This window comes from Myxine glutinosa, chromosome 6 (assembly GCF_964187855.1).
Source record: "Myxine glutinosa chromosome 6, kmMyxGlut1.1, whole genome shotgun sequence".
Taxonomy (NCBI): Eukaryota; Metazoa; Chordata; class Myxini; order Myxiniformes; family Myxinidae; genus Myxine; species Myxine glutinosa.
Window position 1 is genome coordinate 183,323,212 of NC_136266.1, and position 15,651 is coordinate 183,338,862.

At 42.8% G+C, this 15,651-nt stretch overlaps 1 protein-coding gene across 3 annotated transcripts in view; it reads left to right on the forward strand.

Annotated features, from left to right (window-relative positions):
- TIPARP (TCDD inducible poly(ADP-ribose) polymerase) overlaps positions 1-15,651 on the forward strand; it is a 127,224-nt gene that overhangs the window by 84,797 nt on the left and 26,776 nt on the right. For all 3 annotated transcript variants that reach the window (XM_068119000.2, XM_068119003.2, XM_068119002.2), the window contains 2 exons: positions 266-431; positions 14,217-14,404. In XM_068119000.2, the coding sequence (XP_067975101.1) occupies positions 266-431; positions 14,217-14,404 (354 nt within the window). The remainder of the gene's footprint in view (positions 1-265; positions 432-14,216; positions 14,405-15,651) is intronic.

The following is a 15,651-nucleotide window of genomic DNA, read 5'->3' on the forward strand; positions in this document are numbered from 1 at the left end:
TGTATACCTCTCAGCAAGCTGTATATATTATTGATTGATATATTAGACATAGATGCTATACTGAGTTGGTAAAGTCATGACCTATTTTAAAATAAAAAAAATAAGGGTGATTACTGGTGTCTTCGTGATTATAAATATTGTGATTGTTGTTTAGATGATGTGCTTTACCAAAAAAAGTTTTGTTAAATAAGCGTTTGTGATTTTTATTTTGTTAAAAAATTATGACGCTTCTGAAGTACTTTAATCTTGTTGTTTGCTGCTTCAGGATGCGGAGAATACGAGTCGACCTAAACACGCTGACGACCGACGACGTGGTCTATGACCGAATGCGGAGACTTAGTGTGGGAAGAAGCATCGAGCGGATCACAGAATTCAGCACGGTGTGGAAAATCTATTGGAAAGACGACTTGTGCTGGAGAGAATATGATGAGGTAGGCATGGCTGTTTTATAGGTTGCCGGTAATCGTCTGTCAGGGAAGGGTGGTCGACGATTTTGGGGATGTTGAGGGGGTTGCCAAACTTTTCTTTTCTTCGTGTGGTTTTGTCACATTTGCTTACTCTTGCATTTGACTCGGTGGCATTCACAATTATGAAACACTTACTTCCCCAGGAATTAAAACAATTTTATCACTGCTGTGAACACTCTGACAAAGGTGAAATTGATTTTTTTTTTAAGGAGATGCCAGAATGTCTTGGCTAATCGTAGGGCAAATACGTGAATTGCTCCACTGATTTTGCTGACGGAATGCGTTTGAAGTGTTTGTTTGACATGCAAGCAATGTTCTGAGAAATGTATGTTGACAATGGTCATGCTGTACTTCCAGATGTTTTGGTATTTTTCACCACACTCTCTGGGCTGACAAATGTACCTAAATGTCCGCACACTCACCTCTAAGCTGTTTATCCTAGGTTTGAATCCTGACGCAGCTATAAACTGTCATCCTGGTGTTTCACAGGCATGGTAATTAATCAGTGTGTGTGCCGTCCCTTGGATGTACGGTAAACGGATGTCCCGTCTGACAGCATTCGTTGGTGGACATTAAAAATCCCACGGTGTCCTTCGTCAAGAGTCGGCGAGCTATTGCCAGCACTTTACCGAAATTCGAAATTTTTGCCTAACCAGCAGAGGGCACTGCATCAGCGGCAAATGTGGGCCCTCGGCCAGTGGTGCTGGATACGTATGAAGAATACCACAATCTCTCAGGCATCATGGTATGCCATCCTTTTGTGTAAGTTTTTTTTATTTCTCTGTTTTCATGCAAGATCTTGTCTCATGGAAGAGCGTGGTGACAGAGGGTAAAAAGCCAATGTATTGAGAGTGAGGCGGTGAGACCGCAGTTAGACGGAATAAACAGGAAAAGAGGGGAGGAAACAAACTTGCAAGTAAGAGGGGTTGGGTTTTGTGCGGTTCATGGTGGACAACATTTGATGGTTGCGCACCACTTATTGAATGCTGGAGGGAAGAGTGTGATTGAACAGTCTCCGGAAGGCAGTTCCATAAATGGAAGAGTATAATAATACAGAGGTGGAGCTGGGCGGAAAGCCTGGATTTTTGGATTTAGCAAGGAGAGGGTTAGTGGAAGAGCATTTTGCAGCCGAGAGCAGCAATGGACGGTTGGTGGGCTGAGAAGGCAGAGGGTTTGAGACCAGGGCAGAGGTGGTAAAATATGCCACCAACTTGTCTGCAATGAGAAAACGACATGTCTTGGGCTTCGGTCTCATCGCAGTAGATATCAATAATGTGGAGAGCTTTATATTCCACAGAATCCAGGAGAGACCGTCGTGATTCCTTAGTGCAGGTCAATAGGAGAGAGTAGTGACTCCATTGAGGTAGGGACAAAGGCCTTTGAAGCTGAGTACTTTTCCAAAAAGCTATTCCAAATAACTTTGAATGATGGAGGATGTGCTGTCTGCGGATGGCTTTGGATGCCACCTTTGCTGTGTGGTCAGTCAATGATAGGTCAAGGCTGATGGTGAAGCCAAAGAGTTAGAGATTGACCAAGAAAATAGACAGGTGGGTCCATTTCGCGATTCTTCTGGAGCGGCAGTGTGAGACTGAGGTTTGTCGGGATTGAAAGACGCGTTCATTTGTCAGCCAAGAAAATATAATAAATTTCAGATCAGCACAAAGCGATGCAGCTGCTGTCTACCTGTCAGTGGGATGGGGCTAATGTATGACGTAGTGTGGTCATGTACAACAAGGAAAAATGTGGCCGCTGGTTGCATCATTTTCTGGGGGTGCAGCTGTGCCGCTGATGCAATGCTCCTGTTACCGGTAAGCTGATACTCATTTTGCCGACCTCGGAGGGATGGCAGGCCGAGTGACTCAACCTGGTGTTATTTCAACGACACAACAGGGGCTCAAACTCAAGATCCTAAGTTGGTAAGTCATGTGTGGAGTTGACCTAGGATATGCCATAAGAGTTTGGAGAGCAAGGAGGATGTGTTTTTGCACCATGTTTGTGAATTACAGCGATGTTGGCAAACTTCCAGGTTGATGGAAACTGACCCAGAGAATGATCGAGTGAACAGAGCAGAAGGAGAATGAGCAAGAGCAACAGCACAGGTTGTTAGGACGTGTGCATTGATGCCATCTGTGCCTGTGACAGAATCTGAGTCGAGGTTTGCTATAAACCTCTCCACATTTTCAGGTGAGCAAGACGGTATCCAAGAGCCGTTGGGTATGAGAGAGTAGGGTAGGTGTAGGAAGTGAGGGATTAGATACACAGCATTTGGAAGCAAATATTGAATTGAGGCATTCGGCCTTCTCACGAGCAGTCTTAGCTGTGGTGCCATTTGTAGTAAGGGAAGGGATGGAGCGGAGACATATACCAGAGACAGACTTAACAAGGTGCCACCAAGTGTTTGTAGGAAACAGGTTTGAGAGTTCAGTCTTGATGTTGGCCAGATGGTGTTTTCTTGCTTTCCTGAGAGGGGACACTTGTTCTGGGCTTTGTGGAATGAGCTGAGTTTGTCTTCGATCGGATTTACTTTCCAGGAAGAGGCCTATTGTGTGAAGGCAATTGCCTCACCACAGGATTCTGTGTGCCAGGTCCGAGATGATAGCTATGGTAATTGCAGACGAGATGGTATAAAGCTGTACATGATGGAAAGCAAACTTGTGTGGAAGGATTCCCAGGCAGTATTAATATCAGGAGGTATAAATGAAGGACCTGGCTTCTATGAGAGGACAGCTTGCAGTCAGCCAGACTCTGCGACTTTGTTTATACAGTAATCGGAAGTAAACTTTTTTGCCCGTAGCTTCGAGGATCTGTTTTTGCATCCTTTTTGTAAATGGGAATGTTGTTGGAGGAATTCCAGGCAGTTGGGAGTTGGCCAAAGAAGGACAGCCTGAAGCGACCAAAAACAAGACCGAAAGTCTAACAGCGGCATAGCCGGGCTTGTAAAATATTATAAACCACAAACACACGTGATTAGCTTTTTAAACAGTCGCTAATGCTGTTTATAACATTAAACAAAGAAATTTGGAGGAATCTCAGCATTGTGAGGTAAATTTTACTTACAGAACTGAGGGAAGATCTACTGAAATCTAGATTATACCCCACAAAGGTTGGGTACGTATCGTTTTGTTGGAAGCTCCGTAACGTCTATGCTTTCGATATTTGATGGTCATTTTAACAATCGGTTTGTGTGTGTTTCACACTGAATGAAAAACGTGAAGGTAGAGCATGGTGATTGTGATATATGACAGGTTCGACGATATGTTCGGCTTGAACGGCATATAAATCAAAATGGCGGAGTGTGGAGAGTGAGCCGCCGTACCACCGTAATGACATCAGACGTAATCACATCACCCGTAATCACATCACATCACATGTAATCACATCACCTCTGATCACCCAGTCATGTGACCAGATCCTCAGCTCTGATTGGTATATGTTTGAGGGGACATACATACATACATACATACATACATACATACATACATACGGACAAACACTGTTCTAGACGGCTTTGCCCTATGGGCTACGCTGTAAAAAAGAATCAAGAGTAGCAAATCAGGAATTGGGAACAAGGGCACTGATGCCATCTGGGCCTTTCACCAATATACGTCTAGCCTGGGGAGAAATTTATGTTTTTATTCATTCAAGTTTCATCAAACGGCTGAATTCATTCACGTGTACCTTTTGGGCTTGGCGTCGCTTTGAGAAAGTGTCGCCCATTGTGCCAGTATCCTTGTGATATTCCGAATTCCTTGCGCAGTGCTAAGGCGATCTCCCAGGAAAGGCTGCAGAGCTATATTGAATAAATGGTGCAACCAGAATTCTGAATTAATCGTAGTAATTCTAATCTTCGGACGTGCATTCATCAAATTGCTATAAACAGTAACTCCCTGTATGTTGATTTGGGGAAGGCATCGTTGTCTTCTTCCTCTTCTTCTTTTCTTCTTATTTTTGAATGCAGTACAAGGCTGCAGGGTAGCATCATTGGCTGAGGGCATGGCTGTACCGCTGATGCAGCCCTCTCCCCTCCCCCCCCCCCCCCTTCCACAATGTACGTTATGGCAGGAATTTGTAATTTGTTCAGGTGCCTGTAATAAATCGCCTACTTTTCGCAAAGGACACTGTGGGATCTTTAACATCCATGTAGTAATGCCAGCAGAAGGGACACCCAGTTTAACGTCCGTCTGAGGGACGGCACACACATTGATGAATCCTGCCCATGAAACTCCGGGATGAATTTGGGGAATTGAATATATTGCTTGTACTTGTGACTTTAGCTCTAAGTCGCTGAATGGTTTTCATTTTTATTTCTAAGGCTATGTGATGGGATAAGCATGTTGTGCGGCGGTGGTGGGTGGTGGGTTGTTCGGATTTCCTTGCAGTGCTGTAATTGAACTGACATCAAAGAGCATTGCATTAAAGCAGCCAAACCATGAGGTCATTGCAATTGTGTGAAGTTTGAAACCATTACACCACTAAGCCGTATTCCTTTCAGGCTTTGACACTGAAGGTTTCCAGTAACAATAGTGCCAATAATTTGTTTATAGCTTACCTGGAATGTAGTTCCGAGAAGCTTATGGGATGGCGCATTGTCCTTCCGTCCGTAAACACTTGCAACTTCTTCCCCGAAACTGCTGATGGGATTGTGACCAAACTTGGCTAAAATGATATTTGGTATGTTGCAACTCAAGTTTGTTCACGGCATTAAAAAAGAATTAGGGTCTAAGGGGGGTCTACCGGGGGTCAAAGTGGGTACAGGTTTGACCCTCCAAAATAAATTTTTGCTTTCTTCTCAGAGACGACACATGCATTTCTGATGAAACTTGACCACAGCCTTCATCCCTCGTGATGTACCAAATTTTGTTCACGGCATTTAAATAAATCGGGGTCTATGGACGGGACGGGAAGGGGGTGGGAAGGGTTGCCCAACAAAATCGGTATTTTTTTGTTTGTTTGATTCATTAGTACTAGCAACGGTACCCGCCCTATGGGCGGGGCTTCAATTGTGAGGCCCAAATGAAAAGGCAAAATATCAGAAATTGAAGGCTTTTTTTTATTTTAAACGATTTATATAAACATCCGTTGAATCGTATCACACGCAAATCATCAAAATCTAAACCGTATTTGTAGAATTTCAATAAAAGCCACATCACTGTTCATATCGGTAAATATTATTCCATCGTGTTTCAAATTTGGGCAATGGGCTCTCCAATATTCGATGTGTTCATGGTTTGAATTACGTAACGTAACGTTTGTGACGATGTTGTGACGATGTTTGTGTTCACGGTAGTGTTTGATGTGATGGTGTGAACGTAATTTCGTAATGTTTTTCGTTTTTATTTTCGTAATCGTTTAATGAACGTTTAATGAGCGTAAGAATGAGGGTAATGATCATTAAATGAATGTAATGAATAATTTGATGCGAAGTGAAAAATGCCTCAGAGCTGTCACATTCACAATCACAATGTCGTATGTACTCCCCATACATGTTTCCTTCATTGTAAAAGCTACCAAGTCAACAGTTAAAAGGATTTTGAGCCGATAGGTGTTACCGCCTTGGCAAGATCGATGGAGACAGCGATATGTTAGCTTATACACCGCCCAAATAGCAATGTGGGATTCTCTCATGTAGAGATTAAACTCATGTCGTTTGAACTTTGGCCGAGGTCATTGTTTACTTTTAATGATGTTTATATACGAATCAAAAAGAAGATAATTGGTTTGGGGTCGTCCTTTCCGCATACCTCGTGGGATTGTGAGTTGGAGAGACGACCGTGATGGCGGGGAGGGGGTTGGCATTCTCTCAAGCAGGGATTCAACCCATGTCCTTATAAAAGGTCTTTGTCCGAGGTCATCGAGTCCGATCGGTGCAGCTGTGCAGCGATCGGTGCAGCCGTTTGTGCGGCACCCGGGAAAATAACGTTATGCGGGAGTCCAAACTTGAAAATGCTGGAGGCCAAAGCTGAAATTGGAAAAACAATATAGCCTATTTTACTCCAGGGGATCCCAGGAATCCCCCCCCCCCCCCCCCAAAATATCGTTGCGATCGGTTCAGCCGTTTTTGCGGTACCTTCGAACGAACGAACGGACAGACAGACAGACGGACATTTGGTGAATTATAGGAAGATGATTCTACATTGGTTTAAAATACCTTTAGTCAGTGTAGTATATTGCTTCATTCTACCAGGTGAGCGCCCAGGGGTATTTCCCCTATATATTTTTTTATATCCTATCGTGCAGCTATTGTTTTGATACAGTCTTTCTTTGTGCTCCCCTCCTACTTAGCTTTTTATCTCGCACAAAAAATATCCACTCACCATTGTAATATATGTATATTGTAATATATGTTTTGTAATATATGTTATATGTTATATGTAACATATATAACATTGTAATATATGTTTTTTTTGTTTGTTTTTTGTTTGTTTTTTTTAATTGTAATATATGTATACAACAACGACAACAGGCATTTTAAAAGGCCATTTTCCCTGTAAGAGCGGGGGTTAGCCTTGCGGTCCCCATGACAATCTTCTCCATTTTGCCCTATTTTCTGCATCTCCCCTTGTTAACCCCCTTGCCCGCATTTCTTCTTCGACCATCTTTAGCCAAGTCTTTCTCGGTCTTCCCCGTCCTCTACTTCCTTCCACATTCATTTCCATCACTCTTCTCAACCAGTCACTTTCATCCTTCCTCAACACATGACCAAACCATCTCAAACTGTTTCTCTTCACAGCATCCATCACAGGCTCTATTCCCATCATCTTTCGCAATTCATCATTTGTCTTCCTCTCTCTCAACGATACTCCACACATCCACCGAACCATTCGCATTTCCACCCTTTCCAGCCTTCGTTGCTGCTCTACGTTCATTACCCATGTCTCGCTCCCATAAATCATAACACTTCTCACACATGCAGCATACACCTTTCCCTTCAGCTTCAACGACACTCCCCTCCTCGTCAGCACGCCACTCAGTTCCCGAAACTTCTTCCATGCACATCTCACTCGAGCAACCGTTGCCGAATCTGATCCACCTTCTCCATTCAGCATGTCTCCGAGGTAACAAAATGTTTTCACACCTTCCAGCTTCACGCCATCTCCAAGATCCAACTCAACATTTCCTCCATCTGCAGCTCCCTCTGTGCACACCTTACACTTGAATGTAGCTGCCACACTGGTTGATGAACCTCTCAAACCACGACATTTTTGATGAACCCACTCAGCGCACATTGTACATTGAATGGAATTCACTCCGACACCCTTCCTGCACACAGCACACGGCCACCTCCCAGTTCTTTCCACCTCACCACATGTTTTACCACTTGCCATCACCTTCGTTTTTCCGATATTCACCTTCAGACCTTTTGTCTCCATACATTCCTTCCACTTGTTCATCTTCTCCTTCAGTCCATCCATACTTTCTGCAATCAACACCAGATCATCTGCATACAACAACTCCCACGGTAAACCCTCCTTTATGTATGATTTATGTATGATTGTATTTATTGTATTTATTTATTTATTGTATTTATTTATGTATGATTGTGCTATATAATGGGTCCATTTGAATCATGTCATATTTTGTCACTTTTGTTGCATGTTTTTGGCCATCTGCTATTGTATGTTGAGGTATAAACATCATCATTCTAAAATGATATAATAACCAATTTAGGCCATAAAGTGATGTGTCTGGTCATTTAAGAGTACGGTACATTAAACATCCCAAAATATATTTGCATTTGCCCTTAATCCAACGCAGCTCTGTATTAAACCTAGGGATCAAACGAGGCTTGCGCTAGAGCTGGATAACAGAGGGTGGATGGTCCTTGTAGTGGTAATGTGTCAGAGGGAAACATGGATAAATTTTAGCAGAGCTGATACAACTAGTCTTTCTGGTGAAGTCTCGTGTCTATCTGCATTAGCAGATGGTACAACCGTCGACAGGATGTTAATTAAGGTATGCTAATCCCGGTGTGTACCCCGGTTTAGAATAGGTACACCGTATCCCTGCGCATCGTAAGAGGCGACTAAGGGTTGGTGCCAGGAAGGGCATCCGGCCATAAAAACATTGCCTCAAACAGGGAACCATGATTGTCATGGGGCCCGCAAGGCTAACCCCTGCTCTAGCGGGGAAAATGGCCTTAAAACGACCATTCATTCATTCATTCATGGGAAGTGATGAGAAACTGGCATATCGAGCATTAACCTTTGCTCAGAATAAAAGAGGACAGAGGAGGATTATAGACAGGGTGACTTCGGAGCAAAGAACCAATAGGGTTGATAAAAATAGATAGTCGTGGAAATATTATAGGACAACTGTGAGATTACACTGTGCTCCTTCGTGAATGGGGTAGGAGTAAGAGCAGATTGACTAACGGAGACTATTGTACAGACAAGAGGAGGGTGAGGGAGTGATGGTGAGCATAAAGGTTGCTCTTGGAGAGGGTAATAAAAGATGGTTTCCCGGATGAGTATCATATTTATATATACAGTGCATGATAATGAGTAAATACTCCGTGTGGCCAGAAATATATATTTATATATGTTTATGCCAGTTCTGGCGCGTAATGCCAGATCCGAGACTGTGCAGGCCGAGGACACAATTCGACCTACACGAAGGAAAGAAGCCAGACACTTTCATCCACTGACTAAGATGACAATTGCCATAGGGGTCTTCAATTTCATTGCTCCACAGGTGCAAGCTCACAGTGAGGATTGTCATCGGCTCACAGTGTGGAGCTGTACTCTATGGTGTCATGGATTCATTTGTTGTGTACTATTGGCAGCTGAGAACATCTAAGGAAGGAATTTGCTCTACCGAGTGTATCGGGCATCGTGCGACCCAGGAGGAAGTTATCTCATGATGGGTTATGGGGTTATGGCATATTGTAAAAATCAGAGGTCCGACAGCTGCACCCCTGTCAAACATGTGAACACGATCTGGAACTGCATTGGGAAGCATCATTCCCTTAACTAGTTCGCAGAAACTTGCAAGGGCCATGATAACAGACTTGTGCAGCTTGGCTACTTCTTAAGGAAGTACAGTCGTGGCCAAAAATATTGGCACCCTTGCACCTTTTTCAAATAACTCACAATTTTCTCAAAATAATGTGTTGAAATTGACAAAAGTATTTGATCTCTACAATTCTTTACTTCACTGTAATATTACAGAACCTTTGTTTTTGATTCAGAACTTAATATGTACTTTTAATTCAGAAAATAAAAATAAATGTTATTGACAAAATTATTGACACCCTCAACTTAATATTTGGTAGCACAGACTTTGGACAAAATAACTGCAGCCAAGAGCTTCCTATAGCCATGAATGAGCTTCCTTCACCTTTCTACTGGCAGTTTGGCCCACTCTTCTTGTGCAAACTGCTCCAATTCTCCCAGATTTGAAGGGTGCCTTCTCCCAACTGCTGTTTTCAGATCTCCCCACGGGTGTTCAATGTGATTTAGTTCAGGACTCATTGCTGGCCACTTCAGAACAGTCTAGCATTTTGTCTTGAACCATTCCTGGGTGCTTTTTGAAGTGTGTTTGGGTTCCTTGTCCTGCTGCAAGACCCATGACCTTCGACGCAGACCCAGCTTTCTGACACTGGGTTGAACATTGCACTCCAAAATGCCTTGGTAATCTCCTGATTTCATGATGCCGTGCACATATTCAAGGTACCCAGTGCCAGAGAGGCAGCACAGCAACCCCAAAACATCACTGAACCTCCTCCATGTTTGACCGTAGGGAAGGTGTTCTTTTCTTTGAAGGCTTCATTTTGTTTTCTGTAAACATAGAGATAATGTTCTTTCCCAAAAAGCTCTAATTTGGTCTCATCTGTCTACAGGACATTCTCCCAGAAGGATTTTGGCTTGTTTCGGTGTGTTTTGGAAAACTGCAGTGAGGCATTCTCAGCAGTGGGGTCCTCCTGGGTCTCTTACCATAGAACCCCCTTTCATTGAGTTGGTGATGGATGGTGCAAGTTGAAACTGTCATACCTTGTGTCTGAAGGTCAACTTGAATCTGTTTGGAAGTTGATCGAGGTTCATTCTCCACCATTCACACAATCCTTCGCTGCAATGTTCGATCAAGTTTTCTCTTGCGGCCACGTTCAGGGAGGTTGGCTACAGTGCCATGGGCCTTAAACTTCCTGATAACATTGCGCACAGTGGACACAGGAACATAAAGGTCTCTGGGGTGGACTTTGTAGCCTTGAGATTGTCCATGCTTGGCTACAATCTTGTGTCTGACCTCCTAACACAATGCTCTGGTTTTCTTTCTTTTCTCCATGCTCATTGTGGTACACACAGTGACACAAAACAGCAGATTACTCCTTTTCTCCATTCAAACTGGTTGAATGAGTGATTATTATGTTGCAGGCACCTGAAACTCACCACAGGTGAGTTCAATTTCAAAGTAAAGGAGAATCACCTGTTTGAAATCTAATTATTTCTAACAACTTCTAACAGGTACCAATAATATTGTCTGGGCCATTTTAGGATTTCTGTGTGGAATAAGCTAAGATTTAGTAGTTTTTCAGCTTTTTTTTGTTTTGTTCCACTGCAAACCAAAGAAATACAAATGTGGATACCAAAATATTTTTTTATTTCAACAATTTTCTGAAAGAAATGGTGCATTATTTGAAAAAAGTGCAAGGGTGTCAATATTTTTTGGCCTCAACTGTACATGACTAAGCTGATTGGTTTCCTTCAAAAGAAGGAAACTTAGGTATCCGTGGTGTGGGGAAAATAAATGAATGCAAGGTGGGGAAAAACGTACACTAGTAAGCATAACTGTAGACGCAAATGGAGCCCTACCCAAAGGAATTACCAATGTGTTAGTCATTGTGGGAAGCCATTGGCCAACAACAGTCACGCAAATCATAGAAATTTCCAACGGTTGGCACAACCTTCGGAACCGATCTAAACACGACTTTTCATTGCAAGGAAACACGTAGGTGTGGCCATGTGTTTATAATGGGGCCTTCGAGCACCAATATTGGACTCTGTATCTGCAGGGAAAACTATTGTATTCCGACGTCCTATTTGGTGACATCCTTTTATTATGTACGCAAATCTTGTAGAACATTTAATCTTTCCCAACACACCCACTCTTTCCACTCCCAATTGAAGCTTTATCTTCACGATTTCACGATTCGCATTTCCTGAACTTGCTCTGCCGTTACTAAAGCTTGTAAACAGGCCCAAAACTCCTCAAGCATTTGGTGGTTTTGTTGTTGTACATTTCAGCCCAGTTTTGTCTTGATCAAGAGTGAACATTTTAATCCAGCGATTATTGATAAGATATGCACAGTTATTTGCATGTGTGTTAATGTCACGTTTTTTTTTTTGTTTTTTTTTGCCTAAAACACTCCCAGGCACTCACTGATGAACCTCTGAAAGTTTGACGAAGATCCGTTAAGCCATCACTGAGAAAAATGGCGACACACAGACAGACAGACATACAGACATCTCTCTTATCTAGTAGATGGGAAAGGACTATGCCTCCATCGTATCGGACATGCTGTCTGCCAAATACCACACAGTTTTTTGTTAGAAAAGATATAACGTTTTAAATTTTGCTAAAAAAAAAATTTGTTTGAACGATTTGTCAATGGAGGACGATTCGATTAAAAAAAAAATCATTTGTGTGAAAAGGAATTCCTCTTGGCCAAGGCTGTGGAAGGCTTGCGATGATGGCTGCAGTGGAAAAACGTGTCCTCAAAAATAGAAAGTTAGATCGGATTAATAATACCCTGTCTGAAGTCTCATTGTTTATTTACTCGGAATGTCTTTCGTGGCGGATTGGAGGACGTAAACATATCAGCCTTCCAAAAAATTTAAATGTTAAGGTTTATTGAATTTTTTTTTCTTTATTGTGGGAATAACGAATGATCAGGGTTTATAGCTGCACTACACTCGCTACCCACATACCGCTCAACGTATCTACCTACCTTCATACTTATTCCAATGCCGTTCTCCAGGTGTGCGTGTAAAGCAATTTCTCAATTGGAGTAAATGTTCAACAGCAGATAAGATCAGGAAATTTTCACCCTTCCAAGGTGCATTAATGATTTTCGTCTGACTCACTACTTTGAAAGAGTTGTTTCATTCTTCTTGCTTTGTTGCAGATTTCTGGGCCTTAATGGCCGAGATTCTTTTGTAGCATTTTGTTTTGTTGAATTTGTAAACTGGCGTCGGCGTTATTGTGGCCCCAGGTAGCCTCATGGCCGGCTCAAATTTACCTGCCTTGCTTGTTGCCATTGTCCCATCATTATTTGATGTTGAGAAAATGGAACATTTCCTGAATAGGAAGCTGTCGGAGCAGGAGCACGATGTCGTTGCATGTCTGCGTACGTGCACGTCGTACATGGTTATTATCTTCCATGTGTTCTTGGTGTCGTTGAGCAAGCATTTCCCACCCTTTGTGTCTTTTCTTCCTTTTCATCTGCACGCTCCTATTCGAGCTTTTGTTTGAGACCGCACATTCCAGCAGGCAGTTGGTGACAAATGTGTGGTGTGCCTCGTTTCTGACCACCTGAATCCCATTTCCATTTCACCCTCCTCTAAGTATGAGCTTTTGGTATGGCCAAGCTGTGTTTGGTACCGTCAGCGGTCACACACAAGGAAAAGAGTATTTGTGTTCATTGGAAAAGGTTTCTTGGAACCATCCCCATTAGTTCCGCTCTCTGCACCTTATCTGCTTCCCATTTGGATCGTGTCATGCGATCTTGTTTGTTGTTCATGAAAGAAGCGCAAACACAATGTTGGGCCCAATGCTGTGGTCAGTCCGCTCGTCTCTCGCAATGCTAACTACCGGCCGATATCTTGCTCTGTTGTTTCAAGATAAACCTGTAGTGAGGTAGGAACAGGGGCACGTATCATTATTTTGCGTTTATTGGGCGTTGCAAAATGGCGAATAATGAGAGCGAGGTAGTTTGGTGTCTGTGATTGACAGTGATGTTAACAAGACCTTGCGGTGACCCTTTGTGCCGAGACCTGACCCTTGACATCCTTGTAACCTTATCCCTGGCTTTCTGATCCCTGGATGAGACTTTGTGGACCTCATTGCTGATGTACCCATGACCTCTAATGACCCTAAATTCCTTTTTTCTTTTAAGAGGCAGCTTCCTGCTCAATATTTAATAACAGCTCTAAAACTACCGTTACACGTGTGTTTTATGATCAATATTATTATCTCCCCTCAATACGTTCATTCGATCGAATTGTGATTACACCCGGCACAAAGCGACAAAGGGTTTGGAAACTCATTCGCAAGTATTCCTCATTTTAATAACACAAATGCTATTCCTCAGTTCATCAATAACTTTTGGGACTGTTTTAAAACATCACCAGGTAGAAAGTTTTAATGTTGTCTTTGAAAAATCAGTTTCTAGTTAATCCACCTGTATAGGCCTGGTGCCATTTTCTCACTATTTGTTGTTATTTTGCGGTCTTTGGAAAAGTAAACATTTTGGGATTGGCTGCAATATCTCTCGTATTTTCTGATCCATTGACACGACACCGATGGAAAATTTGAAGTTTCCGCGAAAGGCCTGTTTCACACTCGTGTCACTGGCTGGATGGTGATAGATTTTACATCGAATCAAGATGGTGGTGAGGTTCTTCCAGTTGCAATGATGCCGTTGTTGGTATTGGTATTGGTATTGGTACTTCGGTCATCGTGATGCCATTAAGAAAGCATCCTTTACATCATTGTCCCCTCATTCTTCCCTCTCCTTTGTCAATCCAATCCTAGCTCGTGTCACGACAGCTGGAAGCGACACTGGTATCGGGCCACGCAGAAGCACGGTTCACTCTGCGGGAACACAGCTACCTGGTAAACTACCAGGAGATGTTTCAGCAGAATGTGCTCGTCGGCACAAGACGCAAAATAGCGCGCAGGCCTGTCTTCCAGTCGCCAGTTCTTCTGCTGCCTCTACTGAAGTATGTGTTCGATGTCAATTTTACACATAGATGGTTTGTGATGCTTGATTTTTATTAATTAATTAATTTCCTGCAACAGGCCATTTACATAAATTACATATGGAAAAAACCCTTACATTCATAGTAAGGAAAAAACCCTTACTAAAAACCCTTACCCTCCCTTACTTACATTCATGCCTCATAAACTCCATTTCCCTCCCCCAACTCTTCATAACTACCCCTCCCCCCGACACTTTCTTTTTTTTGTGGGGAGGGGGGAGGTGGTTGTATTGAGGCTCATGGAAGAGCAGAATCACAAGGGTTGAAGGGTCAACAGCCAAAAAAATGGACGAAGCAAAACAATGAGATAACATATGGATGCATTAATGCAGAAGAGGAGGGATTGCAGATTTGTAGAGTTGGAACTCTGTGGGTGTTGTAAAGCTCGTCTCTCTTCTTCCTCATCTCCCAAATTATTATCCTATTTTTCTTTTCTCAATTTATCTCACTTCCTCCACTTGTATCCATGATATGTATGGGGCTTTAATGAGGATGCAATAATATATAATTGAAAGAAATAATTACATTTTGGTCATGCTTCCCAATTTAAGGCTACATTTAAGCATCTTTTTTTTTTTGTATACAAGACCGAGCCTCGTGTAGGAGCTAACATTAATGACAAAAAACATAAACGACACATACAACATATAATAAAAGCAGCGGGACAGGGACACAAGTACAACAGCAGAGAACAGGGACATCGAGAGATCTGTGGGAGGGAGAGGGCTTGGGGGAAGGGGGCATGGGCAGGGGGTCGGATGGGTGGGGGAGGTATAATACAAATGGACACTGCTAGGAATTCCAAGAAAGAAGTCGGTATTTCAAAAAAGTGGATCTCGGGTGAATTAACGGGGATAGAAAAGATCAAGGTTTTGGATGGGGGGAAATGAGAGATGGTGGTCAACAGTTGTTTTAAAGACCCAGAGGGAGGAGTGGGATTGAAGAGAGTGAGGGAATTTGTTCCAGAGGTGCGAGAAAAGAGGAATTAAAGAGTGAAGGTGAGCAGAGAGTCTTGATTTTGGCAATTTCACCAGAAGAGGGTTGCAGGCAGATCTTGTGCGACCTGAAGGAATATTTGGGGGACAGAGCACAGACAGAACTGGGGGTCTTAGGCCGGAGAGGAGTCGGTAGAAGTCAGAAAGACCACAAACCTGCCTGCGTTGAGCGAGTGAAAGGCCCTCAGTCAGCTTCATCGCAGGAGATTTTAC